The sequence below is a fragment of the Lissotriton helveticus genome, chromosome 8 (genome assembly GCF_964261635.1).
Source record: "Lissotriton helveticus chromosome 8, aLisHel1.1, whole genome shotgun sequence".
NCBI classification, from domain to species: Eukaryota; Metazoa; Chordata; class Amphibia; order Caudata; family Salamandridae; genus Lissotriton; species Lissotriton helveticus.
Genome location: NC_136069.1, coordinates 1313735814 through 1313762934, shown reverse-complemented (window position 1 = coordinate 1313762934; position 27121 = coordinate 1313735814). Strand labels below are relative to the sequence as shown.

General features: G+C 47.4%; 1 protein-coding gene across 1 annotated transcript in view; it reads right to left on the bottom strand.

Annotated features, from left to right (window-relative positions):
- Positions 1–2218: 2218 nt before the first annotated feature.
- DDX3X (DEAD-box helicase 3 X-linked) overlaps positions 2219–27121 on the bottom strand; it is a 514014-nt gene continuing 489111 nt past the window's right edge. The window contains exons 17-18 of the mRNA XM_078658293.1: positions 4861–5006; positions 2219–4721 (exon numbers count right to left, since the gene is read on the bottom strand). Of these exons, the coding sequence (XP_078514419.1) occupies positions 4633–4721; positions 4861–5006 (235 nt within the window). The 3' untranslated portion in view covers positions 2219–4632. The remainder of the gene's footprint in view (positions 4722–4860; positions 5007–27121) is intronic.

Genomic DNA, 27121 nt, shown 5'->3' with positions numbered 1-27121 from the left:
TTTCTTCGTCGACTGCTTCGCCGATGTTGGTGTCGATGTCGACGATATAGTTGTAGACGTCGATGAGGTTTTCGTCAACGACTAGGATGATTTAGTCGACGACGATGGAGCTTTCCTCGACGACTACTTTGACTCAGTCGACACGGAAGAGCTAGTCGACGGTGGCGTCCGACGATTTCTTGATCAGAATGATCGAAGAAACAGACCTACCCGTCGACGACGAGGATGTAGTGGATGTCAACGTGGATGCCGCCACCGAAATGGAGATAGTTGCTGTCGACGTTGTCACAGGCAGAGCTGAAGAAGTCGTGAAAGGTCTCTTGAAGGTAGGAGTAGAATCCTGAAGAGAAACCTTCACAGCCACGGCCTTTGAATGTACCTCTGAAGACTTTGGAGCCACCTCAAAAGAAGACGCCCAAGATGGTCCTGGGGATGTCATTCTAGGCCTTTTAGAAGAGGAATGTGCACTCCTGATAGAACACTCACTCACCTGAAGAGACTGCTTAGTCCTTATCTTTCAGTCTCTGAAGCCATATCAATAGGCGTCCCTCTCTGTCTATGAGAGATTTAGCAGAAAAAGTGTGGCAGACTTTACAATCCTTAGCGGAGTGGTCTGGGTAGAGACAATAAAGGCAGTCCTCATGCCTGTCATCTACATGAAGCCTCTTTTTGCCACAAGGTCTAAAAAGCCCCTTTTTTGGAGTATCCGCCATGGTGAACTGAAAACCCCTCAGAGAATAAATTCGGAGAGAAAATTTGTGGAAAAAACCCAGAAATACAGTGGAGACTCCCTTAGCACGACGTGCGGTAGAAAATCTGAGGGACTAGGTCTCCTTCCAGGAAGGTTCTAGAGGGTGGTGATAGCTGATTGGCTCTTGGCCAAAGTTTGGTCCTTTTTTACAAAAGGACATGGATATGTTACTAGAGAGGCCTCTGGCCTATTACTATGTATGTCTATATGACATTACTCTTTTTATGTACCGGGGACTACCACCCCGACGACGTGGAATGATTCAGGCATGTGAATCTATGAAAGATACCCCTAATACTGGATAATGGTACTGCCTCATCTCCCTTGAATCTCAATCTGTGGGAGTCCTAAGAGATAGGATGAGGAACATTGATGGAGAAAACACCTTCTCCTTACTCCAGAGACCTTCTAGCACTGCTAGAGGGATCTCGGATGTCTTTGGCTCTCTTAATGCCTATGAAGGAAAACCTGGAAGTCTTCCAATGCTTACATCTGTGGTGGCCCGCTTTAGCTATCTTCCTAGCACATGTAGGATAGTTTGCAAATGGTTATGGCATTTTCTCAAATGAAAACTAGTTCCTCAGGAAAAGCCAGAATACTTCAGGCCCTCAAGGATGTAGAGTGAAGTCAATTTAAATGAGGTCTGAAAGAATTCCAAAGAGAAAAATAAATAAAAGCTTGAAACGGCAAGGATTCAGAACCACATCACCAGACGCTGGAAACAAAAGTGGGGACTGCCACTTACAGGGTACGATGAGATACTGGAGGACATGGAGCCCCTAAAAGTGTGGTGTCACTTTTCAGCTTAACATTAATGGAGCCTATTTGGATACATTTTCCTTATATCCCCCCTCATTAACTTTGAAAAAAACAAACCGTTTCAACCTGTTTTTTTTATTTGCAACTGGGACATTCCCTTTTTAATGTCTTTTTTTACAGCAAATTAATTGAATTAGCAAATACCTGTATACGGTACATTTTTAGCCGTTCCAAAAAAAAAAAAAACATTTCTGGAAGTCCTGAATTTAAGTGATGTAACACAGAAAATTATACTTTTGAAGAAATGCTACAGAATCCTGCTGTAGGCAGGACTACTCTGTTCAGGATTATCAATGGAGATCCCCCTATGAAGGGTTACACCTTTTATGATGTGTGTGTAATTTATATTTTTTATCCCAAACCCTTCATTTCTATAAAGTAATGTCCCCCAGTTTACATCTGAGAGCAAGTGCATAGCACTTAAATACCCGATTTAAGCGGCTAGAAGTCAGAGGGTCGATAGTGAGGCCCTGTCCCATTGAACAGACCTGCATTTGCTCTCAAGTAATCCCTTCCCAAATAAGTGGGTACATATCTCCTGAAAGTGTTGCAGAGTTAAAGTCTCCTGGCTTCTTTTCAGGAAGCTGCTTCCCTGGTCTGTCTTTTGCAACAAATAATTCATAAAATCACTGGAATTAAAAAGCAGAGTGCAGTTCAACTTTTATTTTAATAAAATCAGAGTAACGCACAGCACATGCTGTGCTATCATCTAAACTAGTACAATAGCAATTACTAAACCTACAGTGACTTCAAGTTCAATCTTGACAATTAGCAAGTTTGAATCCATTCTTTGCATATGATTTTTGAAACCTTATTTCTGAACTGAAAATATTGCTGCCAACAAATCTTGCCAAGTTGCTCTGACTGAATATGCAAGTCACTGATTATGCCAATACAACAAAGATAAACCACATGTTTGAGGATTGCAATGTGCCAGACATTCACTGAAATAAAAAAACCACACAACTAAACAAAACTCACGCAACAAACATCTGAGAATCTGGACACTTCACATCAGTGTTTTGAAGTGTTTCATTAATATCTTAAGACAAGTGTATCAAAACCTTGGCATTTTTCACTTTAATTGCCAATTTTTTGCAGTTTTAAATTACACCAGAAAGTTGTGGCTACACTGCCAATACCGGGTCTGCTTAATTTGACTTAAGAGTTTAATATGACTTAAACATTAAAAGCTCACACTACCCCGAAATATATAATTTCACGCATACGGTGACATTCAACATTCAAGTGCCAGTGTTTTTGTACTGTCTTTTGGTCAAGTTTCTTTAAACTTTCAAAGAATCACTTTAGGCTTACAAAAATAAATATTTGTCAAAATGTTCAATAAATATCACACAAACTAGCAGCAAAAAGTATCTAGAAATCTGTCGTGTGCAAAATAGTTTCCTTCCCAACCATCATTCCCATGGTCCCAAATATATATTTTTAATCTAACCCTTACCCCTTAAGCTGAGTTCAACTTCTCCAAGAGACTAAAGATTGGAAGTTAAGGACACGCACACAAGACATATATATAAAATTCTCTGCATGTGCAATAAAAGAAGTATTTTGTAAAAAGTTATGGTCAAAATGTACAAGGGCCTAAAACCTAGACTATTTGAAATAGCACCATAACAAATGACCTCAATACTGTCAAGTGCACCTAATTAAAAGGTTCGGAACAAGGCACAATACACTTTCTATTGCACTTTAGGAGATTTTGCCATTTTCTGATGCCACTAATTGATTAAGATTTGATCACAGCCACATGACAATTAGTAAACTTGTGGCAGAGGCATTTAAATGGTGGACAATACTTATCTTTGGCCAGATTTAGCATAAACCGACTAAATACAATGGAAACCTATGCAACTAAAACTGACTGAAAACTGCACTTATTTGCAGAATTAACACCTTGTGCAGTAATGTACATTTCCAACCTCTGTGATCTCTAAAGATTTCAGTTTACTCTTCAGGAGCCATTTTACAGTCTACAGTAAGCCAAGTATGTTTACCTCAACGCAGCTTGAACAGAGTATTGTGAATCTGCATTAAAATAAAGCCTGCTGCATAATTCTTCCTGTTCATACCCTCTTGACCAAAAAACATCAACACTAGCATGCGTTATTAGACCAAAACCAGCTAGGTCCATAAAGTGGGACCGCTTGCTGCTGTGGTCAGCCATTCTACCATTTCATTTTCATATGACAGGCATTTAGTCTAAATAGATGACTTGTCCTAAAAGACGATTTCAAGTTATCAGATCTTTAAACATTCCCTGTAATATTCGGCCCACATTTGGCTATCTCACATTAATGATCTGCCTAAACATTGAAAAAAGGAATTGCTGTATTTACTTGCATTAACTTTAAAAACAGTGCTTCCAATGTATGTAGGTGTCCATACATCATAATGACTGGAATGGCTTAAAAAGACTTCAGGTTCTAAAGTACCTATCCAGGATAGAGTGAGCAAATCAGAACTTCGGTGAACTTTGCACAGTTATTTACATTAGAAACCATGCATCTGCTTAAAGATATTTATCTGTATGTGCTAGGAATCTTAATGCAGACAACTGACAAAGTTCTTGTAATTATGCATGGATAAACTGACGATTCCTGTTTGAGTTGTATCACACCTGTGTGCCAAGGTTTGATTACGCCCAAGTTCAATACATTTATTGAGTCAAAAATTGATATCTTGAGCATTGCTGAGCGAACAGGACATCAAAATAAAAGTTGTCTAAAGTTAAAGGCACAGTACATTAACAAACAAATGATCCTCAGTCACAAAATTATAAATGCAGTTGCCTGGAGGGGGATGGAGGGAGGGAATTAATCCAAAGTGCAGCAATGAAATCTTCCAAACACCGTCGGAGTAGGGCTTCTTGTTCCTATTGTTGATTCATGACCTCGAGCTCCCATCAAAAAACAAAATTCAGTGGAGAATCACAGCTGGTAATGTACTGCGAGTTCTTGAAGCTACACAAGGTATAGTCTGGCTAAGTTACATGTGGTTTCCATATTAGCTTGTTTGGTAGGCATCTGTTGCAAACTGATACTTCAGTTTCCCCACCAGTCAACACTGGAGCTCCCACCATAGTTCCCACCATATCCATCACTGTTATAAAATCCTCCAAATCCTCCGCCACCTAAAAAGAAAAGAACAACATTTGAGAGAAATGTCCTCATTACACTCAATGAACTCTTTTAATTATATGATGAATTTGCATTCAAATTCGGAAGAACTAAATAGTAACTCAATATAGGGGTTTGATGCAAAATGCTCACCTCCTCCAAAACCTCTGCTACTTCCATGAGTACTGCCACCTCCACTGCGGGTTCCACGACTGCTACCAAAGCTGCTACTGCTGCTGCTGGTGGTACCGCCACTACTCTGCCTGTAGTCTCTGGCACCAAATCCTCCACTGAACCTACTGAAATAAGTGCAGACAAAAAAACCACTTTAAAACATTGTATCCATTATCTTCAGTCAACAGTAAAAACAGGTACCAATAAGATCACAAGCTTGTTCAGTTGGGGTGAAGAGAATGAAAGAATCCTACATTTTACAGACACAATGGCAAGCACAAAGCCTAACTGCTGCAGGGTGGCATACAAGGTTATTGGTAAAACAAAACAAGGTAAGGGTAATTTCACAGCGAGAATATTGTGGATGTAACATTAAGTAGATGTGAGTAAGCAGGGTGTTTGTGGACTCTATATAGCCTGGCCGGTGGTGGCATGAGATCACAAGATGAGCATGCGAGTGAATGTTAATATAATGTAAAGATGTTAACAGATAAGCTATGTTAACCAATAGCAAAGGGGGTGCATATGAATCTACGGCACTACGAAAGGATGCTTACAGGTTAACATTTACTTCGTACCATGTTTTGGCGGTAGATGCATATGCTTAGCATTGAATGTAAAAAAGTGGTCCCCAAAAGCAGTGGTTAGCTAGTGGTTGACAGAGGTTTGAAAAAGTGTTCTTAAGACTGCTAATCAGCAAGCTGATGTGGATCAAGCTAAAGCAACACAATTTTTAGTGAATGTAAGTGAATTATTCCATGTAGCTGCTTTGCAAATATATGCTAGAGCTTGTTGTGCAAAATAATCCGGTTGAGGGAAGAATAGGGGTAATTATACAGACTGAGTTATGTGAAATTCAGATACTACTTAAGGTAAATATTTGGGGTTGGTCGAAGAACCACTGTCTCTGAAGTTGATAGAAAGGTTCTTGTATGGTTAGTGCCTGTAGTTCACCCACTCTCCTTAATGAAGTGATTGCAATGAGGAAAGCGGTTTTCCAAGAGCGGGACTGTGGTTTGCATTTGTGCATAGGCTCAAAAAAGGTGGGCCCAATAATCTTGTAAGGAATATGTTAAGATTCCATACTGGGGCAGGTGAGAGTCTTGGTGGTATGACTTTAGTCCTTACATGAAAGCTTCAATTACGGGTACTCTTAACCACCAATGCTGCCTATTTTGTGGATATGCAGCTATTGCCGCGAGATGTAGTCTGATGGAGGTGTAAGCCAATGCTGACTGTTGCAAGTGTAACAGATAGCAGATGATGTTTGGTATGGTAGTATCAAGAGGATTAATATGATTGTTGTGAGAAGTTGGCCTGATATATGATGCTCACTAGTTCTAGTGATCACCTTGTATCAGTCCAAACAACCCTTATGGTGATTGGTTGTAAGTCAGCCTTATAGACCAGCTATCCTAGTGGTAGCATGGACAAAAGCAGTCTTGGGCTAAACTCGTTATGGCATGTGAAGCCAGCTGTTTTACCACAATATAACCCCTTGAATACCAGATGAAAGGACATCACACAGGTTGTTATGAAAATAAACAATATATTTATTAATAACAAGCACCTCTGAACTCTTTATGAGGTCAGAGGGCTAAGCACATGACAATCTCTTGGAAAAATACGACAAGTTGCACAGAATTACAATGGTGCCCTAGGGACACGACAAACCATATACTAAGTAAATGGAATGTGAAAGTCAATAGAAGAAATGGAGCTGTCCAGAGGCTGCAGGACCGCTGGGACTACGCTATCCTAATCTTAGGTAAGTAATAGGAGGCCCACGGGACGCGTGTGCTGAGTGTGAACTCACACGCGGGATGCGTAACAACGTCTATGGACAGTACAGTTCAAGTAAAAGGTAAGTAGGGACAATCCTGACTAGTTGGGACTAAAACGACTGTGGAACTGGACACTAGGAGAGTCAAGCTACCCTTGAGCACCGAAATGCTCTCGTTACCTCACCCACGGGCTGCGGGTGCATAGGTGCGAAGTCGTGTCGGGTTTCTGCGTTGAAGTCTGAAAGAAAAGATGCTGCAGGCGACCAGGAGGAAGATGTCCGGTGTGATCCAAGGGTGGATCGGTGAAGTAGAGGACCTGAAAGCAGAGGGGACAATGTTCACAGTCACTAGCCAGTGACCGGAGTGGAACCAGGAAGGAACCAGATGTCGTCGGCGCGATCAGGTGAAGTGGACGCTTGACTCAGCAGCCACGTGGACCAGGCGGTGTCTTCGACGACCAGGATGGAGGCACGAGCTGTCCCACGCAGGCTCTCGCTGTCGGCGATGTTGGATCCGGAATCGGCATCAACAGGCCTTGGCAAAGGCAACCCACGCGGTGAGTGGAGAAAGCGTCTGGTGCGGACTAGGAGAGTCCGGGGTGCCCCTCTTTTGGAAGGGAGCAAGGGCCAGTGTGGAGCAACCAGACCAGCAGCAAAGATTTCAAGGTTCGTCGTCTAGGAGGTCACTAGCCAGCTGGCGACCAGACAACGCGTCGAGCAGCAAACAAGCAGAAGGGCCCCACGCAGATCTCGTGGAGGCTGGAGGGCTGATCTTCGGTGCAGGGGCTGCTCGGGGCTGGGGCTTCTCAATCCCCAAAGCACTTGGTCGAGTTTACCTCGGGAGTCGTGCTGAAAGCGAAGTGCAGGTTCGTTCAAGATGGCCAGTCCCGCGTGTCTCGTCGCACCCACGGATCTCAGCTGCGCTGCAGATGTGAGTTGAGGTCGGAGATGTCTGGGAATCCGGGTCTCGTCGGGCTCTGAAGTCTGGATCCTCAAGGGAAGACGACAAAGTGAAGCCGCTGGACGCTTGATGGTGCCTGCAGTTGCAGGGTGGACACTCCTTGTCCACAAGGGAGATTCTTCAGTCTTCTGTGGAGCAGAACGTCGAAGTCCAGAGTTTCTTCTTCCAAAGTTGTTCAGGATAATCTAATTTGGAATGGGACCAGCTCCTACCTTTATCCTGCTTAAGGGGGCTATACTGCTGACTAGACCCTCCCCTGGGTGGGACCAGGAAGGGGGTGGTTACACCCCCTATCCTTTGTCCGGTTTTCGCGCCAGAGCTGGGGCAGGGATGCCTCAGCAACTGGTTTGAACCGGTGTATGCACAGGGCACCTTGTGTGCCCCAGGCATGTCTCATTCCTTTCAGGCCTGTCCTACCCAATACACAAAATCCTGTCTGGGGTGGTGCTAGCACCTCCCAAGGCAGGAAACCCTTTGTCCAAGCCGCCCTCGCTGGAAGGACTTCCAGCAGCAGGAGGTCAGACTTGTGTCTGTGGTGGCAGCATCCATTTTGTGATGCCAAGGCTCGAGTAAACTTTAACCGTGGTTCACAGTTACATACATGTCGTGTCCCTCTAGAAGGGTGGAATGCTACCCCCGTTGCCAGAATTGGCGAGGGGGTAGTATTCCAATTCGTATGACACCTTACTCGACATGTTTTGATAATGTTATACCAGAGTTCGCATTCAACCGCGAGGTCGATTATGCACTTAAGAGTATATGGTATAGCGTTATCATGGAACAGCTATTAGGACTTGGTTCCGCAAGCTGCAGACGGGCTCAGCTCATGCCAGAGCACCATCTCACATAATTCCAAGCACTCAGCCTTCAGGATTGTTAAGGCCTGCCATAGGAGTGACTGATAGGAGTATATGTGTCCATTTTAGGGTTAGATATAGGTATACTATGATTACACCACCTTGCCCCAGCTGTCGTGCAGCCAGTTGTCTCAGTTTTAGATGGCCAGCAAGGGGCGGCATAATACATGCTTCAGCCCCTGGTAGGCCCTGGGTACACCTATGCCCTGGATACCGAAGGTATACTGTACAGGGACTGATCAGGTGACTCCGTATCCAATTAGATATGTACCTAGGGTACATGGAGTCCATTTTACAGAGAGCAGGAAGCCTGGGGTCCTGAATAGCAGGATCCCAGGCCAACTAAGTCAAAAACCAGCAAAACACTAGGCAAAAAGTTGGGGGTAACCATAGTCAGATATCCACATTCCTACAGCGATTACATCCCTTAGAAGAGTTAGTGAACTGCAAGCCCTAACTATTCAGGAGCCATTCATCCAAATTCATGCAAATAGGGTAGTGCTACGTACAAACACTAAATTTATGCCAAATGTGGTATCCCAGTTTCACATCAAACAATAGAACTGCCGGTGTTCTTACCAAATCCAGATTCAGTGGCAGAAATAGCCCTCTCTTACACTAGACGTTAAAAGAGCTCTCCTGTACTATAGACAGGACAAAAAATTTCAGGAAAACTAAGCAACTGTTTGTTGCCTTTTCACCACAGCATAAAGGCAACCCCATTTCCAAATCAGGTGTAGCCAGATGGATTGTTAAGTGCATACAGATTTGTTATCAGAAAGCTAAACGCACGTTAACCGTTCCACCAAGAGCGCTTTCAACACGCAAGTTAGGGACATCCATGGCTTTCCTAGGAAACCTTCCTCTAGAAGAAATATGTGAGCAGCCACATGGTCTGCCATACATACATTTACCAAACACTACTGTGTAGATGTACATTCCTAGCAGCAAGCAGCTGTAGGACAAGCTGTTCTCAAGACTCTTTTTCAGACTGCTGCAGCTGGCACGGGCAACCACCGCTAAGGGGGAGACTGCTATCCATTCTATGCCCAGATATGAATTCAGCAGCCCACATGCCTCGAACGGAATATGCTACTTACCAGTATGCATCTGTTCTTGGCATGTAGGGCTGCTGACATTCATATCGCCCGCCCTCCTCCCCGGTGCCTGTCGCAGCTGTAGCACTCAAAATTCATCTCTAGCATGGACATCACTTACTGTATCATACTCCATCTCTGCCACAATGGCGAAAAACGATCTGAGGATGGAGAGGATGCCCATGCGCACTGTAGTCCAGGGGAGGAGCCACCTATCTCGTGATACTTCGAAGACTCTTCCAGGACAACAATGGGCAATCATCCGGACCAAACACTAGGCGGCGATCTATGCACAGATATGAATATCTGAAAGACACGTTAGTATTAGTTTCCTTACCTTAGAATATCCCCAGGCGTCAGACTGGATCTGGAATTTTTTTTTGCGTAGCAGTACCCTTGCGCGTCGGTAGGCGTCATCTGCGGCTCCGCGTCCGTCGTGGGCGCCGTGATGACGTTGACGGAGTACTTAGACGCCGCCTCCGCGTGCTGACGTCAGTTCTTTTTTCCGCGCCAGCAGCGCAGAACCGGAAAAAGTGGTACCTTGGTCACTTTTTAACTAACTCTTTTTGATCTCCTTTTTCGAGTCTTCGACTCCTACTCGGTGCCGGTAGGGATGCCTGGTTTCAAGCCCTGTGAGGATTGCGACCGACTGATGTCGGTCACCGACCCTCACCGTCGGTGTCTGTCTCGGCGTCGACCACGACGAGAAGGCTTGTTCCGACTGCCGGGTCCACGCGGCTCCGTCGGAGGCGCAGGCGCCGCGTCCGGCCTCATACCCTCCGGTCCCTGGGCCTCACGCAACGCCGGAGGAGATCGAGCGGTTCCTCATGGCCATGAGGTCTCTCTCTCCTCCGACGGGCTCCACGGCGTCTGGGGGCCCTAGCGGGTCGGGGGCTTCGGCGCCTTCGGGCCCGGTGCCGCTGGATCCGGTTCCACATCCGGGTCGCCGCTGGTGGACTTAACGACCTCCCCGGCGCTGTCCCCACCGGCGCCGTCCTCGGGCGGCGCCTCCCTCGACCCGGTTCCGGCGCCGGTCTCCTGACGCCGTTCGGAGAGTTTACTTTCCATGAACCGGCCCCATCTTTTGATAACCCTGAGTACCAGGGGATGGGTGATGAGGGGTCTGAGGACCCTCTGGCACGTGCATGCCAGTCGCATGAGGACTGGGCAGGTGAACTTGGAGAGGCCAGTGGTATAGACACTTCGCCTGACACTGGATTTGTCTCCCCTCCTACCGTGGCTACGGAGGAGGGGGCAACCTATAGTGTGGTGTTGATGAGGGCAGCCAAGGCCTTGGGCCTTGAGCTCCCCGTCGCGGCCGTGAGGACTAACCTCCTCACTGAGGTCCTTAAGCCGCAGTCATGCTCAGCCGAGCCTCTGCTGCAGTTTAACGAGGCCTTAACCAACGTTCTTTTGGGCACTTGGTCCAAGCCCGCTACGGGTTCGCCCGTAGATAGGAACGTGGCCAGACGCCACCACCCGGCCCCGGGCGACCCATGTTCCCATGTTTCCTGTCCACCCATCCCACCCCCGAGAGCCTGGTTATCCAGGCCTCCAATTCTCAGACCGCATTCCCGTCGGCTCCGCCGGACAGGGAATCCAAGAGGTACGAGCAGTCCGGTCAAAATCTTCTCGTCCCTTAGTTTGGAACTGCGGTCTTCAACACCGCATGCCTCTTGGGCCGCTACACCCACTCTCTGTGGGATACGGTTGCGGAAGTGCTGCCAGAGTGTCCGTTGGAGGTACGGGCCAAACTCGGCCAAGCCCTTGTGTTACTTTCTTACCGGTCGGTGTACTTTTGCAGCTTTGAAAATTTTCTGGATTCACTATGCTGTGCATTATTTCACCATCTAGTGGTTGGGTCCAGAATTTTATTTCTTCTCTTTTTGGCATGGTGGGCGTCGACATACCACCATTTGGTGTCCTGTGACGTCGACATACTTCACCCGGAAGGTCCCACCTTTGGTCGCCATCTTCGGATTTTTTCTTCTTTTCTTTTCATTGTTCGTTCTGGTTTCCTTTATTTCTGCCTCCTGTCTCATCTTTCTGGCAGAGGTGGGTGGGTTCGCTAGTGAAGAACAAAAGTTACTTACCTGTAATCTGTGGTTCTCCAGTATTGGTGTCTTTCATAGATTCACATGCATGAATCAATCCCCTGAGTGGGAGTCCCACAGTATGTAAAAAAGCAATAAATATGCCATAACTAATAAGCCTTGGTAACAAAAAACCAGGAAGTAAAGTAGCCCAAGCTACCATGCATGACTATCATAGTCATTATACATAGCTTAAACGGCAGCCAATCAGGCGACAGCACCCACCAGAAAGTTCTCCTCAGAGGCTCAGGCTCTCAGATTCTCGCACAGGAGTGTAATAAGGAGATACGAGCATAAAGTAGCCTCTGAGGGGAGGTGGGTGGGTTGCATGTGAATCTATGAAAGACACCAATACTGGAGAACCACAGATTACAGGTAAGTAACTTGTTCTTCTCCAGTAATGGGGTGTCTTTCATATATTCACATGCCTGAATCAGAGTAGATCGCAGCATTCCAATAATGCTTGGAAGACGCCATTTGCAATAATATCTGCTTATAGCAAGCATCTGCAATCACATAATAGAAATGCTATATGTATACACATATATAAAAACAAAAATCGCAATCCTCTGAACATGTACTGAACATAGGCAAAAAAACAAGTCTGAAAAGCAGTAAAGAGGAGGAGGGAAAAGAGGCTCACCTTATCTGAAAAGATTGCGGAGAACCTGGCAGCTTCCAAACAGTAATGGTGAAAGTATGTCTGCTGGACCAAGTTGCTGCTCTACAGATCTGCTGAAGAGTGACACCAGCAAAAAGAGCAGTCTATGAGGATATCGCCTGCGTAGAGGGTGCTCTTTGGAGTAGTCTACAAAGGTCTTCCAGCTTGCAGATGGCACAAGTCAATAGCGGCAAAAATCCATCTAGCTATGGTTTGTTTAGACACTGCTGGTCCTTGCCATATCTTCCCATAGGCAACAAACAGTTGATCTGATTTGCGAATGGCAGAGGTCCTTTGTAAATATAATTTCAAACATCTTCTGATGTAAAGGGTATGCAATGCCCTCTCCGCAGGGGATTGCAAATTAAGAAAAAACGTCTGAGACAACTGGTTCGTTCAGATGAAAACCCGAAGGCACCTTAGGCATAAATTTTGGGTTTGTACGTAGCACCACAGAATTGGACGTGAATTGTACGAAAGGTGAATTTACGGTGAAAGCTTGAACATCACTGACTCTTCTAGATGAAGTCAATGCTAGCAAAAGAGAAACCTTCCAGGTTAGAGATTTAAAATCCACCATGTGAATTGGCTTAAATGGGTAGCGCATGAGCTGTGCTAATACTACATTAAGATGCCATGATGGAGGCGGACGACATACAGTGGAGGCGGACGACGTACAGGAGGAAACATTCTGAATAGTCCTTTAAAAAACTGTTGTATTATTCTTGAAGAATAAAGAGGTGGATCCATCCTGAGGGCACCTAGAAATGGCTGCCAAAAAGACCTTTAACGTTGCATGAGATAGGCCTGATCACGCTAAGTGCAAGAAAAAAGGTAATATCTGTTCCGGCGTTGCATGAAACGGATGAACCCCAGCAGATTGACACCACATGGAGGATCTTTTCCATTTAAGTCTGTATGTCTTTATTGTAGCAGGTGCTCGCGAGTTAGCCAGTACCTCCTTACAATCCGCAGAAATATTTAGATGAGCGAATTCAAGGTGCTCAGGCGCGAAGCTGCTAATTTGAGAGAAGCCGGATCCAGATGGCAAATTTGACCATTCTGAATGGAGAGGAGATTCGGTATTGGTCGAAACTGTATTGGATCGCACTCTGATAGAAGTTCGGTCAACTAGTATTGGCGAGGCCACCTGGGAGCAATGAGAATCAAGCGACAGTTCTTTCAACATCTTCCAGAACTCTGAGAACCAACGGTATCGGAGGAAAGGCGTACGCATATATTTGGGACCAGTTGATTGAAAAAGCATTCCACTGAGAGTCCTTTTGGGGAAGCCAGCTTGCAAAGAAGGCATTTGCTGCTGTTCTTGGTTGCAAAGAGGTCCAGATCGGGATGACCCCACTGCTGGAAGATTCGATCCACCGTTGGCTGATGCAGTTCCCATTCGTGGGTGGACACCGTTGACCTGCTGCTGAGGGTGTCCGCCAGAACATTTGAAACTCCTGGCACGTGAACTGCCAAGAGATTGATCCTGTGTTGCCCAGATCTCTTGGGCTTCCTGAGATAAACAAACCGGGGGGAACGAGGTCTGTTCTAAGTAATGCATACTTTTAGTATTGTCCGTGCGAACCAATACTGTGGCCCCTTGAATGATTGCACGAAAGGACTTAAGGGCTAAGAAGATGGCTCTTAGCTCTAGCAGTTTGATGTGCCATGCCTTTTGTTGAGGGCTCCATTTCCCGCTGACCTTCAGCACTTGAAGGTGTGCTCCCCAACCCTCGAGGGATGAGTCTGTGGTGATTGTGTAATTTGGCACCTCTTGAAGGAACGCACACCCCTTCAAGTTTCTTTCCTGGACCCACCAAAGAAAAGCCTCCCGCATCCGAGGAGTGATTTGAATGAGATCTTCCAATGAACCGGAGACTTGTAACCATTGCAGGTTGAGTTCCTCTTGGAGGGGCCTCATTCAGAGGCGGCAATTTGGTATCAACAGGATGCAAGAAGAAACAATTCCCAGAAAGGACTTGAACTGTCGGACTGAAACGGACTTTCTTGATAGTAACATCTGAGCCATGTTTTAGATCCTCTTGCCTTTTGTCCGATATGAAAGCTTGAACCAGTTGTGTGTCCAAGGTTGCTCCCAAGACTGTTTGCCTTTGGGAAGGAACAAGGTGTGACTTGCTGAGACTGATAGAGACCCAGCGATTGAAAGCGATAGACATCGTTGTACATGGATGTTTGTGTCTGAGAAAGAATTCGCCTTGATAAGGCAATCGTCCAGGTAAGGAAATATTTTAATCCCCTCCAGCCGGAGGTGCGCTGCTACTGGAGCTAGGACCTTTGTAAACACTCTGGATGCCGAACGCAGCCCTCCTGAAAACTTTGAACTGAAAATCCCAGCCAGCCACTCTGAAACTCAGGAACTTCCTGTGATGGGGTAAAATGGGAACGTGGAAGTACACATCTTGAAGGTCCAGGGTGGCCATGTAATCCCCTGCCGACAGAAGATGAAGTATTGCTTGAAGCGATACATCCGAAATGATAGTTTCTTCAAATACTTGTTGAGGGAATGAAGGTCTAGAATTGGACGCCATTCTCCGGATTTCTTCCTTTTTAAAAAGGCCCGTGAATAGAATCCTGTTCCTCTCTGCCCTGGAGAGACTTTTTCGATCGCTCCTTTTTTCAACATCAAATTTACCTGGGACAACAACTCCTTGAGCTGGAGGAGGGCCTTTTGGGGGAAAATTGAGAAAACTTTTCGAATTCGAGAGCATGGCCCCTGGCTACGATGTCTAGGACCCATCTGTCCGATGGTATTGAGGACCAGTTTGAGTAAAATTTGGATTCCTCCTCCAACCTTTACATGGGACTGCGGCAGTAGCGGTGGCAGGTGATGACACTCATTGCCCTTTATTGGAATCCTTTCCCCGGTAGGAAGGTTTTTTTCTTACTTCTGGGAATAGGATGTGTTGCGCTGGCCATAAGATTGGTAATGTTGCGACTGGTAGCACTGATTCCCTTGATAAGATTAGAGGACGATCTACGTTCTCTCGCACCCCGAAAGGGTGGCTTCCGAAACTGCAAGGCACTAAGAGATCTGGCTGTTTGTGTCCTTTTTAATGGTTTGCAAGGCTTCTTCTACATGTGGGCCAAACAAACTCCCCATCGAAGGGCATGTCCAGGATCTTTGCTTGCACCTCCTGGCGAAACGAAGGAGCCTTTAACCAGCCTTGTCGGTGTAGGACAGCGGCCCCGCCAGCTGTATAAACCCAGTAGAAGCTACATCCACTGCAGAGTCTATAATCTCTGCAGGGCAGACGCTATTCCTCTGGCAGTATCCTCAGAGCTTCAGATTTCGATGTACGGTGAGATATCCAACCACATCTGTCGATTGTACAGACCCAGAATGGCTAAAGAATTGGCCGCACAGACAATTGTCGCTGCCATCGTAGAGACTTGTTTCCCAATCGAGTCCAGACGCATGCCGTCTATCAGGTGGGGCTGTGATCGAGGATGATGGATTTCTAGCCCGTTTTTGGGCAGCTTGCACGATCACAGAATCTGTCTTTGGGTGTCATAAGGCAAGCTGGAGATTTGCCAGGTGCTCATATTTTGTCTGGTCGTGGCAAGACTGGAAGAATAGATGCAGATTTCGACATCACCTTTAGTACCTCTTTCCATATGAATTCTATAATTGTAATCTTCCGCACCCGTTTCCTTGGCTGGTCATTAAAGTGAGAGGAAACATTCCGCTTTTTTAGTTTCCATAGTAATAAGGAAACGTTGGGTTGCTCTCTCCATAAGAAGGTTGGGCCCGTCGACAAGGAAAAAGTCCTGAAGATGTCGACAAGGGCGTGGACGTCGATAAAATGGCCTTCGATGACGAGGAGGGCTTAGTCGACGATGTAGTTATCGACGATGAGGAGGAGGAGGTAGTCTACTACGACGACGGAATGGCCGTCGACGAGGCAGTCGACTAAATCTTGGTCGATGGTGCGCAGACGATAGGAGTAGATGAAGTTTCTCTCGTTGACGATATAGGTTTCACTGAGACATGGACCAGCGTCGACTGATGCCGCAGACATGATCATCTCCGGTTTAGGTGATTAAAGCTACCGCCTGTGTAGAAGTTGCGTTGACTAAAACCTTAGTCGACGAAGCGGTCGTCGACTACAGGGCCTTCTTCTGAGGAGGAATCTTCTCAGAAGTTGGTTTAGGAGGCAAAATCTTGACTGATCTTCCTGGGGGGGGGGGGGGGTTTAAGAGGAGAAGATAACACCTCCTCAGCAGCTCTTTTCCTAGAGGCCACAGATGACCCAGAGGCAATACTCTGGCACTGGATTGTCCTGGTCCTTGAGCTTCTGTAGTCACAGAAGTAAGCGGCCCTCTCTGTCCCTGAGGGAAGGTCATGCATATCTTTCAGTCCTTCACTTGATAATCCGGATACAGGCAGTAGATGCATTTCTTGTGGGGATCTTCTGAGAAAAGCCAGAGCTTACCACAAGATTCACAAGGCATGAATAATGATTTCTTAGAGGAAGACATCCTAAAACGAAAAAATCCTGAAGAAAACCGAGAAGAACTGAGCAGAGCTCAGGGAGACTCCCTTCACACAACGTGTGGTAGAAAATCTGAGCGCCTGAGCCTCTGAGGAGAACTTTCTGGTGGGTGCGGTCGCCTGACTGGCTGCAGTTTGGGCTATGTATAATGACCGAGTCACGCATGTGGAACGTTTTTCTTGGGCTACTTTACTTCCTGGTTTTCTTGTTACGAAGGTTTTTGGTTATGGCATACTTATTGCTTTTTAATATACCGTGGGACTCCCACTCAGACGACTGGGAATAATTCAGGCATGTGAATCTATGAAAGACACCCCAATACTGGAGAAGCTGGGGACGCCCGGAGCCGGGCGGTGGTGTCGGGCCACATTCCAGGTGCCCACTAGAATGTCAGTGAGGGCTTCGTTAAACGGCAGGAGAGGCTAAGAGGACCCGAACGAGGACCCTGCGGGTCTGTTCGAGCTTTTAACTAAGCAAGAAAACAAACAGAGGCAGCAGCGCACGTTTCAATTCAGGACTGCAGCGTGTGCAGAGTTCCTTTCGACCACTGTAAAGCAGGGCAGTTCCTATGCCGGGTAAAGTTCTTCGACCCACTGGGGTGAATACTGTTTGCCTAATCAAGGGAATGAGCATTGCACCCACTGGGGGATTATGGACTACGTATACCAGGAGGCACAGTGAGTGCCACGCCCACAGGGGCAGGTATTTGAAGTAGCGGAAAGCAAGGCGATGTTTTCATTTCCGGCCCATTGCCACTGAGGAAAGGTCTTTGCAACCTGAAACATGAAAACATGGCAGATGAAAAATGGACAAGCCTGAATTTGGTATTTTAACTGCTGGCAAGTGATCGAGTGCAATAAATTGACTCTTTTGAAGCTACCTGCGGTCTTCTCTTTTGTGCTTCCTGAAGTGATGGATATATAGATATGGATATAGATATATATATAGATATATATAGATATATATATATATATATATATATGAAATTGCAGCCTAATAAACAGTAGAGCTGAATTATGCTGTAAATAATTTCCACCATGCATTAGAAACATGAGAAACAATAAAGTTTGTTTTGGAACTGTTTTAATGCTCAGAAAACAGTAGAAATTCTTCTAAAACACTGAAAGCATAGGAAGCCCCCAGCCTGCATTGCGCAAACAGTCTAAAAAGACTGAAAAGCTAACCTGTAGCTGCATGCAATAAACTGACTGACTTTAAGGCACTCCTGACCCACAGCTTCCCATCATGCCTCAGGGGTGACAGTTAGGTCAGTTCTTTGCGGAGACTGAAAAAACCATGAAACTAAGAGGTTAACAATATCTCCAACTTAAAAGAGTCCTTTGCCCGGGGAGGCAGGAGGGTTGCTTATGACTTTGATGAGGATACCCCTGGAAGAGAAGAATGAATATGCTACTTACCAGTATGCATCTGTTCTTGGCATGTAGGGCTGCTAACATTCATATCTTAGCATTAGATCGCCGCCTAGTGTTGGGTCCGGATGATCGCACATTGTTGTCCTGGAAGAGTCTTCGAAGTATCCTGAGATAGGTGGCTCCTCCCCTGGACTACAGTGCGCATGGGCATCGGCTCCATCCCCAGATTGTTTTTAGCCATTGTGGCAGAAGATGGAGTGAAAAGTGTAAAGGATGTCCATGCTAATGATTGAATACAATAGTATATCTGCAGCTGCGACAGGCACCGGGGAGGAGGGCGGGCAATATGAATGTTAGCAGCCCTACATGCCAAGAACAGATGCATACTGGTAAGTAGCATATTCAGTTCGAGGCATGTGGGCTGCTAAATTCATATCTTAGCATAGAATACATAGCAGTCCCTCCATCAGCGGCGGTTGCCCGTGCCAGCTGCAGAAACCTGAAAAAGTGTCTTGAGAACAGCCTGTCCCACAGCAGCTTGCTGCTTGGAATGCACATCAACACAGTAGTGTTTTGTAAAGGTATGTGGTGTAACCCACATGGCTGCTCTGCAAATGTCCTCTAAAGGAATGTTCCCTAGGAAAGCCATGGATGCCCCCAATTTGCGTGTGGAGTGCGCCCTTGGGGGTATCGTTAAAGTGCGCTTGGCCTTTTGATAACAGATTTGGATGCACTTAACAATCCACCTGGCTATTCCTGCTTTGGAAATAGGGTTGCCTTTGTGTTGTGGTGAGAAGGCAACAAAAAGTTGTTTTGTTTTCCTAAAGTGTTGTGTCCTGTCTATGTAGTACATCAACGCCCTCCGTACGTCTAACGTATGGAGCATTCTCTCCGCCACCGTTTGTGGGTTTTGGAAGAATGCCGGCAAGTCAATAGTTTGGTTGAGATGAAACTGACACCACCTTCGGAAGGAATTTGGGGTTAGTACGTAGCACTACCCTATTTGGATGAATCTGAATGAATGGCTCTTGGATTGTGAGCGCTTGCAGCTCACTAACACGCCTCAGTGACGTAATAGCAATTAGGAAAGCTACTTTCCACGTTAGGAACTGGAGTTCACACGAGTGCAGTGGTTCAAATGGTGGTCCCATCAGCCTGGTGAGGACCACATTGAGGTTCCACACCGGAGCTGGCGGTGTTCTTGGGGGAATGACTCGTTTCAGACCTTCAAGGAAAGCTTTAATGGCAGGCACCCTGAAGACAGATGCTGCCTATTCTGAAGATATGCTGCGATGGCGGATAGATGTATCCGAATAGAAGTGAACGCTAGATTGCACTTGTACAGATGTAGCAGATAGCAAATGATGTTAGGGATAGATGCATCTAGCGGGTTGATGTCATTGGCTGTACAGTAAATGACAAAACGCTTCCATTTTGCAGCATAGCATGCTCTGGTAGTTGGCTTCCTTGCCTCCTTGATGATGTTCATGCATTCTGGAGGTAGGTTAAGGTATCCAAACTCTAGGACTTCAGGAGCCAGATCGCCAGGTTGAGCTGTTGCGGATCTGGATGCTGAATTTCTCCATGGTTCTGCGTCAAAAGTCTGGGCGTGAGGCGCAGTCTTTGATGCGGCACCACTGAGAGTTCGAGGAACGTGGTGTACCATGCTTGGCGCGCCCACGTTGGAGCAACCAGGATGAGAGTCATCGCGTGCTGCCTTAGCTTTCTTGCCACCAGCGGTATCAGAGGGGCTGGCGGAAAAGCGTACGCAAATTTGCCTGACCAGTTCATCCATATCGCATTCCCCTGCGACTGTGGGTGAGGGAACCTGGCGGCAAAGTGTTGGCATTTTGCGTTTTCCTTTGTTGCAAACAGGTCTATCTCCGGATGACCCCACTGCTGGAAGTACGGGTGGAGTACAGATGGGTGTAACTCCCACTCGTGCATTTGATGGCTGTGTCTGCTGAGCAGATCCGCCATCTGATTGTCCTTGCCCGGGAGGTGTTCTGCCATGAGGAAGATGTTCCTCTGAATGGCCCACCGCCACATGCCCTGAGCCAGATGAGACAGCTGTGGCGAGTGGGTGCCCCCCTGCTTTGGAATGTAGTACATCGCAGTCATGTTGTCCGTCCGGACTAACACTACCTTGTTGCACAGATGTACAATGAAGGACTTGAGTGCCATGAAGATTGCCATCAGTTCCAGATAGTTGATGTGCATCTTCTGTTGCTGCGTCGTCCATAGTCCCTGCACTGTGTAAGTGAGCAGATGAGCTCCCCATCCCTGGAGAGATGCGTCCGTTGTCAGGGTAATCTGTGGCACTGGCTCCTGGAACAGTCGGCCCTTGCAAAGGTTGTGTGGAGTCCACCAATGCAGAGAGTCTTATGCCCGACTGGTAACCAACACTAGGTCTGTTAATTGTCCTTGAGCCTGTGTCCACTGATTTGCTAAGCACTCCTGGAGCGGGCGCATATGTAGCCGTGCGTGAGGGACTATGAAGATGCAGGAGGCCATCATGCCTATCAACTGCATGAACACTCTTGCTGGAAGTGAGTGTTGTGGTCTGAACTTCTGGATTAGAGACTGCATGCTGTCTATCCTGACTTGGTTTGGATGAGCCATGGCCGTCAGGGTATTGATCGTCGCGCCTAGAAACTGCCGGACATGTGCCGGCTGAAGATGCGACTTTGGGTAGTTCAACGAGAAACCTAGATCGTGAAGGAGGTGAATGGTAGTCGACATGTCCGCAGCGCACTGTTGTTCCGACTTGGCTTGAACGAGCCAGTCGTCCAGGTAGGGGTAGACATGGATGCTCTGCCTCCTGAGGTGCGCCGCTACTGTCACCAGACACTTGGTAAACACTCTTGGGGCTGTGGTGACTCCGAAGGGTAGGACCTTGAACTGATAATGTTTGCCTTGGATAGTGAACCTGAGGTATTTTCTGTGGGACGGGTGTAGTGGTATGTGGAAATAAGCATCCTTGAGGTCTAAGGTTGCTAAGAAGTCCCCCTGGTTTAACAAGGGAAGAATCTGTTGCAGTGTGAGCATATGGAAATGTTCTGACAGTATATACAGGTTGAGGGGACGTAGATCTAGAATGGGTCTGAGAGATCCGTCCTTCTTTGGAATAAGGAAGTACAGGGAGTACACCCCTGTGCCTTCCTCCTCCACCGGCACGAGCTCGATTGCGCCTTTTTGCAGCATCACCACTACCTCCTGCTCCAATAAGTGCAAGTGCTCTGCGGACATAGGCCGTTGCCTTGGTGGAATGTTGGGTGGAGTGGATCTTAACTCTAGACAATAACCGTACTGTACAAGTTGTCGCACCCACCTGTCTGTGGTGATGTTTCTCCAGACTGGCAGGAACTGCTGCAGTCTCCCCCCGACAGGTGTTAAGTGGTCGGGGGCAGTGACAGAGAGTCACTGTTTGCTTGGGGCAGAGGAGCGGGAGTTGTTGTTCCCTCTGCCGCGTCCTCTGGTGCGGTTTCCTCGGTAACCCCCCTTGTTCTGTTTGGGGTACGAGGATTGTGCTCCACCTCTAGAGAATTGTGATTGTTGACCCATCTGTCCTCTGGTGACTCCACGTGCACCTGAGCGACGAAAATTAGTGCCACGAAACTGTTGTGATTGTAGGGCCCCCATAGACTTAGCAGTTTCGGTGTCTTTTTTAATCTTTTCAAGGGTGGTGTCAACATCTGGACCAAACAGTCTATCAGGATTGACTGGCTGATTAAGTATGGTTGTTTGTATGTCAGGTTTAAACCCCGATATGCGGAGCCACGCCTGTCGTCTCAGCATGACGCTAGTGTTAATGGCCCTAGCTGCTGTGTCTGCGGCATCAAGTGCACACTTTATGGCTGCGTTGGAGATCAGTTTTCCCTCTTCTATAAGCAGTTTGGTGCCCTCTTGAAACTGCGAAGGTAGGTGTTCTAAAACTCGCTCTAGGGTGTCGTAATGCGCCCTATCATAACGTGCCAAGAGTGCCTGTGTATTTGCAATACGCCAAAAGTTGGCAGCCTGTGCAGCTACTCTTTTGCCTCCAGCCTCTAGCACCTTTGACTCCTTATCCGGGGGAGGAGCTTCACCCGTTGTTTGGGAGTTGGCCCTTTTGCGGGCATTTGCGACCACCAGGGAGTCCAGCGGCAACTGTCCCCGAATGTATGCAGGGTCTGCAGGTGCTGGTCTGTACTTTTTTTCAATACGTGGATTGACCACTCTCGCCCTGGTAGGTTCTTTAAAGATGTCCGCAGCATGTTTGAGGACCCCTTTGAGCATAGGCAGTGTCTTTACTGTCCTTTCAGAGACTGAAAAAGTGTCAAATAGAAAGTCTTCTTCTACTGGGTCAGCATGCATGTCCACATCATGATTAGCAGCTGCCCTTTCAAGGAGTGCATGAAAACCTGCAGAATCTTCAGTTGGGGATGCACGTGCACTGAAAGGTTGTGGGTCAGGCTGTGGGTCTTGCCCCACATCCTGGGTGCCTTGGTCACCAATGTCATCATATGAATCCGGCTGTGCATCTGGTTCATTGATGGGGAAAGTGTACTGGTCATCTTCATTATATCCCTCACCCTCAGATTGTTCTGGGGAAGGAGTTGGGCTCCTTCTTGGAGGAGGCTGGATAGGTTCCATGAGGCCTGAAGCGTCCTGAGGAAGCCTTTTCTTCTTGAGGGGGATGACATAGGAGTCCACTGGCTGTGAAGTGATCCTCCTCTTGTAAAGGGTCAATTTGCCCGTGTCTGCGTCGATAAAACGCTCCGAATCCTCTTCTGAGTCGAGTACCCGACTTGAAAGTGCCCCTGCCGTTGAAGAATCCGACTTCTTTGGCGTCGATTTCGTTGAAAAGGCCTTTGGCGCCTCTTTTGGCGGCAGAAGGAAGAGAAGTTTACCCGCAGGCTTCACCGGAATGTCCATCGGCTTCTGCGGCGATGGCATCGGAGCCGACGTAGCAGAGGCCTTCTCCTGGATTCTCTGCAGTGAAGAGGCGATGGGGGACGTGTCACTTACAGTGGCTTTTGGCGCCGACGAGGTCTTGACCTTGCCCTCGGATCCGACATCCTGGTGGCCCTTCTGAGTCTTTGACGATGATGCCGCAGCTGCCGACCCAGAGTCCTTGGACCGATGCGCAGATGTACCAGCCTTCGATCCGTGTGACTTTGTCGGCTCCGTCTCCACCACGCGTCCGACTAACGGAGTCCCAGTCGGAACCGGAGCCGTTTCGCTGGCTTTTGCGGGCTTTGACGGCGCCGCAGCGGTTGACCCGTGCCGACCACCCTTCTTAGAGGATCCCTCGTCCGGCGTCGATTTTGACACTGGAATCGACAGATTTCTTCGACTTCTGTGGACCGGAGGTCGACGGAGTCGATGAAGCAGCGGGTTTGGTCGTTTTCGGTGGTACGGCCGCCATCTTAGGTGTGCTCGAATCCATAAGTTTCGGTTTCGATTTTGGGTCGGCCATTTTAGGTGTAGTCGATACCGTAGGTTTCGATACGGCCTGCCCAGCAAGTTTGTCCGTGGCCGGGCCGGAAGGCGGGGCCGTGGCTTGCGGTACGGGGTCTAGGGTAAGGCCGACAGGCGATCCCGTGACCCGATCTCGATCTTCGTAACCTTCGGGGCATAGCTTGTCCCCTGAGCTATCTTCCGCGGCCCCATAAACCTCTTCGACGTCCCCTACCTCTTCGACGTATTCAAGGCCTTGACCCGCGACTCCGTCGCCGTCTTCCGGATCCGCCTCGACCTCCGTCTCGGGCGGGGAGATTTGAAGATGATGACTCTGGTCTTCGTCTTCTTGGTCGCCGAAGATGTTTTCTGGATCTGGGGCCGCTTGTCTGGCTTCAAGGCGCACCGCGCGCCGAATCTTGAGTGTTTTCTTGGACCTGAACTTCGCGCAGGCCCTGCAGTTGCCGTCGTCATGGTCTGGCGAAAGGCATTTGTTACAGACCGGGTGCAGATCTATATGTGGGTATTTGGACCCACAGAGCGGACAGAGCTGAAACGGACTCCGCTCCATGCTGTAAAGTTGCAGTCGTGTCGCGATGAGAAGGCCCCGATGTCCGAAGAGCATAAGCACTCCGCTGATTCCGACTCCAAGAGACGGAAGAACTCGAGACCGTGCGCAAACAATACCGAAGCTATGAAAACAAGGCCTTTTGGCCTTAAAAAGTTAGTTTTTCTCGGTTCCGACAGACGTCGAGACCGCATCCGAACCCAATGGCGGAAAAAAACAATCTGGGGATGGAGCCGATGCCCATGCGCACTGTAGTCCAGGGGAGGAGCCACCTATCTCAGGATACTTCGAAGACTCTTCCAGGACAACAATGTGCGATCATCCGGACCCAACACTAGGCGGCGATCTAATGCTAAGATATGAATTTAGCAGCCCACATGCCTCGAACCAATAGTTACTTACCTGTAATCTGTGGTTCTCCAGTATTGGTGTCTTTCATAGATTCACATGCCTGAATCATTCCCCGTCGTCTGAGTAGGAGTCCCCCGGTATATAAAAAAGCAGTAATATGCCATTTGTACATAGCAAATAACAGTTATAATAAACCAGGAAGTAAAGTAGCCTCAGCTACCAATGAAAAACTTCCACATTAGTGACTATCCAAGTCATTATGTTGGACCAAACTGCAGCCAATCAGGCCACAGCTCCCACCAAGGTATTCTCCCCAGAGACCCAGGCTGTCAGATTTTTGTAGCACTGGAGTGTACCAGAGTATATATACATATATCTTAACAGTCCGGGTGAGACTCTGAGGGGAGGTGGGTGGGTGCATGTGAATCTATGAAAGACACCAATACTGGAGAACCACAGATTACAGGTAAGTAACTATTGTTCTTCTCCAGTATTAGGGGTGTCTTTCATAGATTCACATGCCTGAATCCGAGTAGTTAGCAGTAATACAATATGTCGCTCTTATACGCCAAAAGAACAGTTTTCATGCATGAAAAGAAAGCAATGCAACATATGAAAGCGTAAAAGAGCAAAGGAGGTGGGAGAGATCACCAGAGGCTCACCTTATTGAAAAAGTTTACGCAGGACTGCTCTCCCCACCGAGGCATCGGTATCGCTTGAAGAATCCAGACAGTAATGCCTCGTGAATGTGTGTCTGCTGGACCATGTTGCGGCTCTGCAAATGTGCGGGAGAGGCACACCAGCAAACAAAGCAGTTGAAGAGGAGACTGCTCTCGTAGAATGTGCTCTAGGTAAGGTCTGTAAGGGTTTACCTGCTTGTTGATGGCAGAGCCCTATCGTGGATGAGACCCACCTGGCGATAGTCTGTTTTGTAACAGCACAGCCTTGTCTTGGTCTGCCATACGCCACAAACAGCTGATCCGTCTTTCTGATGGCAGCTGTTCTTGAAAGATAAAATTTAAGGCATTTCTTAATGTCTAATGTGTGTAAAGTCCGCTCAGCTGGTGACTGCGGATTGGGAAAAAATGTCTTTAGTATCACTGGCTCATTTAGATGAAAATCCGATGGTACCTTGGGCATGTACTTCAGGTTGATGCGTAGTATCACAGAGTCATGTGTGAATTGCAAGAATGGTGGCTTAGAGGTGAACGCTTGCATGTCACTCACCCGTCTGGCTGATGTTAATGCCAGCAGTAATGCAACCTTCCAAGTGATGAACTTGAGATCGACCTTATGGATAGGCTCAAAGGGATGGCACAGAAGCTGAGCCAGTACTATATTCAAATGCCAAGATGGAGGTGGTCAGCGTATAGGTGGAAACATACGAAATAAACCTTTAAAGAACTGTTGGATTATTCTTGAGGAGTATAGAGAATTCTTACCATCCTGACGGTATCGTGATATGGCCGCTAAAAACACTTTAGGTGTTGAGTGCGCCAAACCTGATTTAGCCAACTGCAAAAAGAAGGGTAATATATTTTCCGGCTCCGCATTCATTGGATGTAAATTCATAGTTTGGCACCAAACACAAAAACGCTTCCACTTCAGTTTGTAAGTTTTGTTTGTTGAAGGCGCCCTAGCATTGGCCAGGACTTCTTGACAGTCCCGTGGAATGTTCAAGTGTGCAAACTCATGGTGTTGAGGAGCCAAGCCGATAATTTCAGAGAATGAGGGTCCGGATGATACACCCTGCCATCTTGAATTGTTAGAAGATTTGGAATTCGAGGTAGTTGGACTGGCTCGCGCTCTGACAGAAGGAGAAGCTGTGTGAACCAATACTGTCGTGGCCACCGTGGAGCAATCAGGATTATTCGACACGGTTGTTTCCTCATTTTCTTGATGACTTTGGGAATGAACGGAATTGGCGGGAAGGCGTAGGCAAAGATCCGTTCCCAATTCATTGACAGAGCGTCCCCGCAAGATTCTCTGTGGGGAATCCAGCTCGCAAAGTGAGTACATTTCTTGTTCTGATAAGTTGCAAAAAGATCCAGATCGGGGAAACCCCACCTCTGGAAGATCCGATCCAGCGCTGGCTGATGCAGTTCCCATTCGTGAGTGCTGTTCTTGGATCTGCTCTGCGAATCTGCCAGTACATTGGCTACTCCTGGAACATGCACCGCTGACAAGTTGATGTCGTGATCCAGAGCCCAATTCCAGATCTCTTGAGCCTGTTGAGACAATCGGGCTGATCTTGTGCCCCCCTGCTTGTTCAGGCAATGCATGCTCGTTGTGTTGTCTGTTCGAATTAACACTGTGGAGCCTTCTAGAACTGCCTGAAAGGATTTTAAGGCGAGGAAAATGGCCCTTAATTCCAACAGATTGATGTGCCATTTCTTTTGTTGAGTGTCCCATTTGCCACTGATCGTCATCCCTTGAAGGTGAGCGCCCCAACCTTCTAGCGAGGCATCCGTGGTTACTATGAATCTGGGGACTTCTGCGAGGAAAGCACAGCCCACTTGCAGGTGGTGTTTCTGACTCCA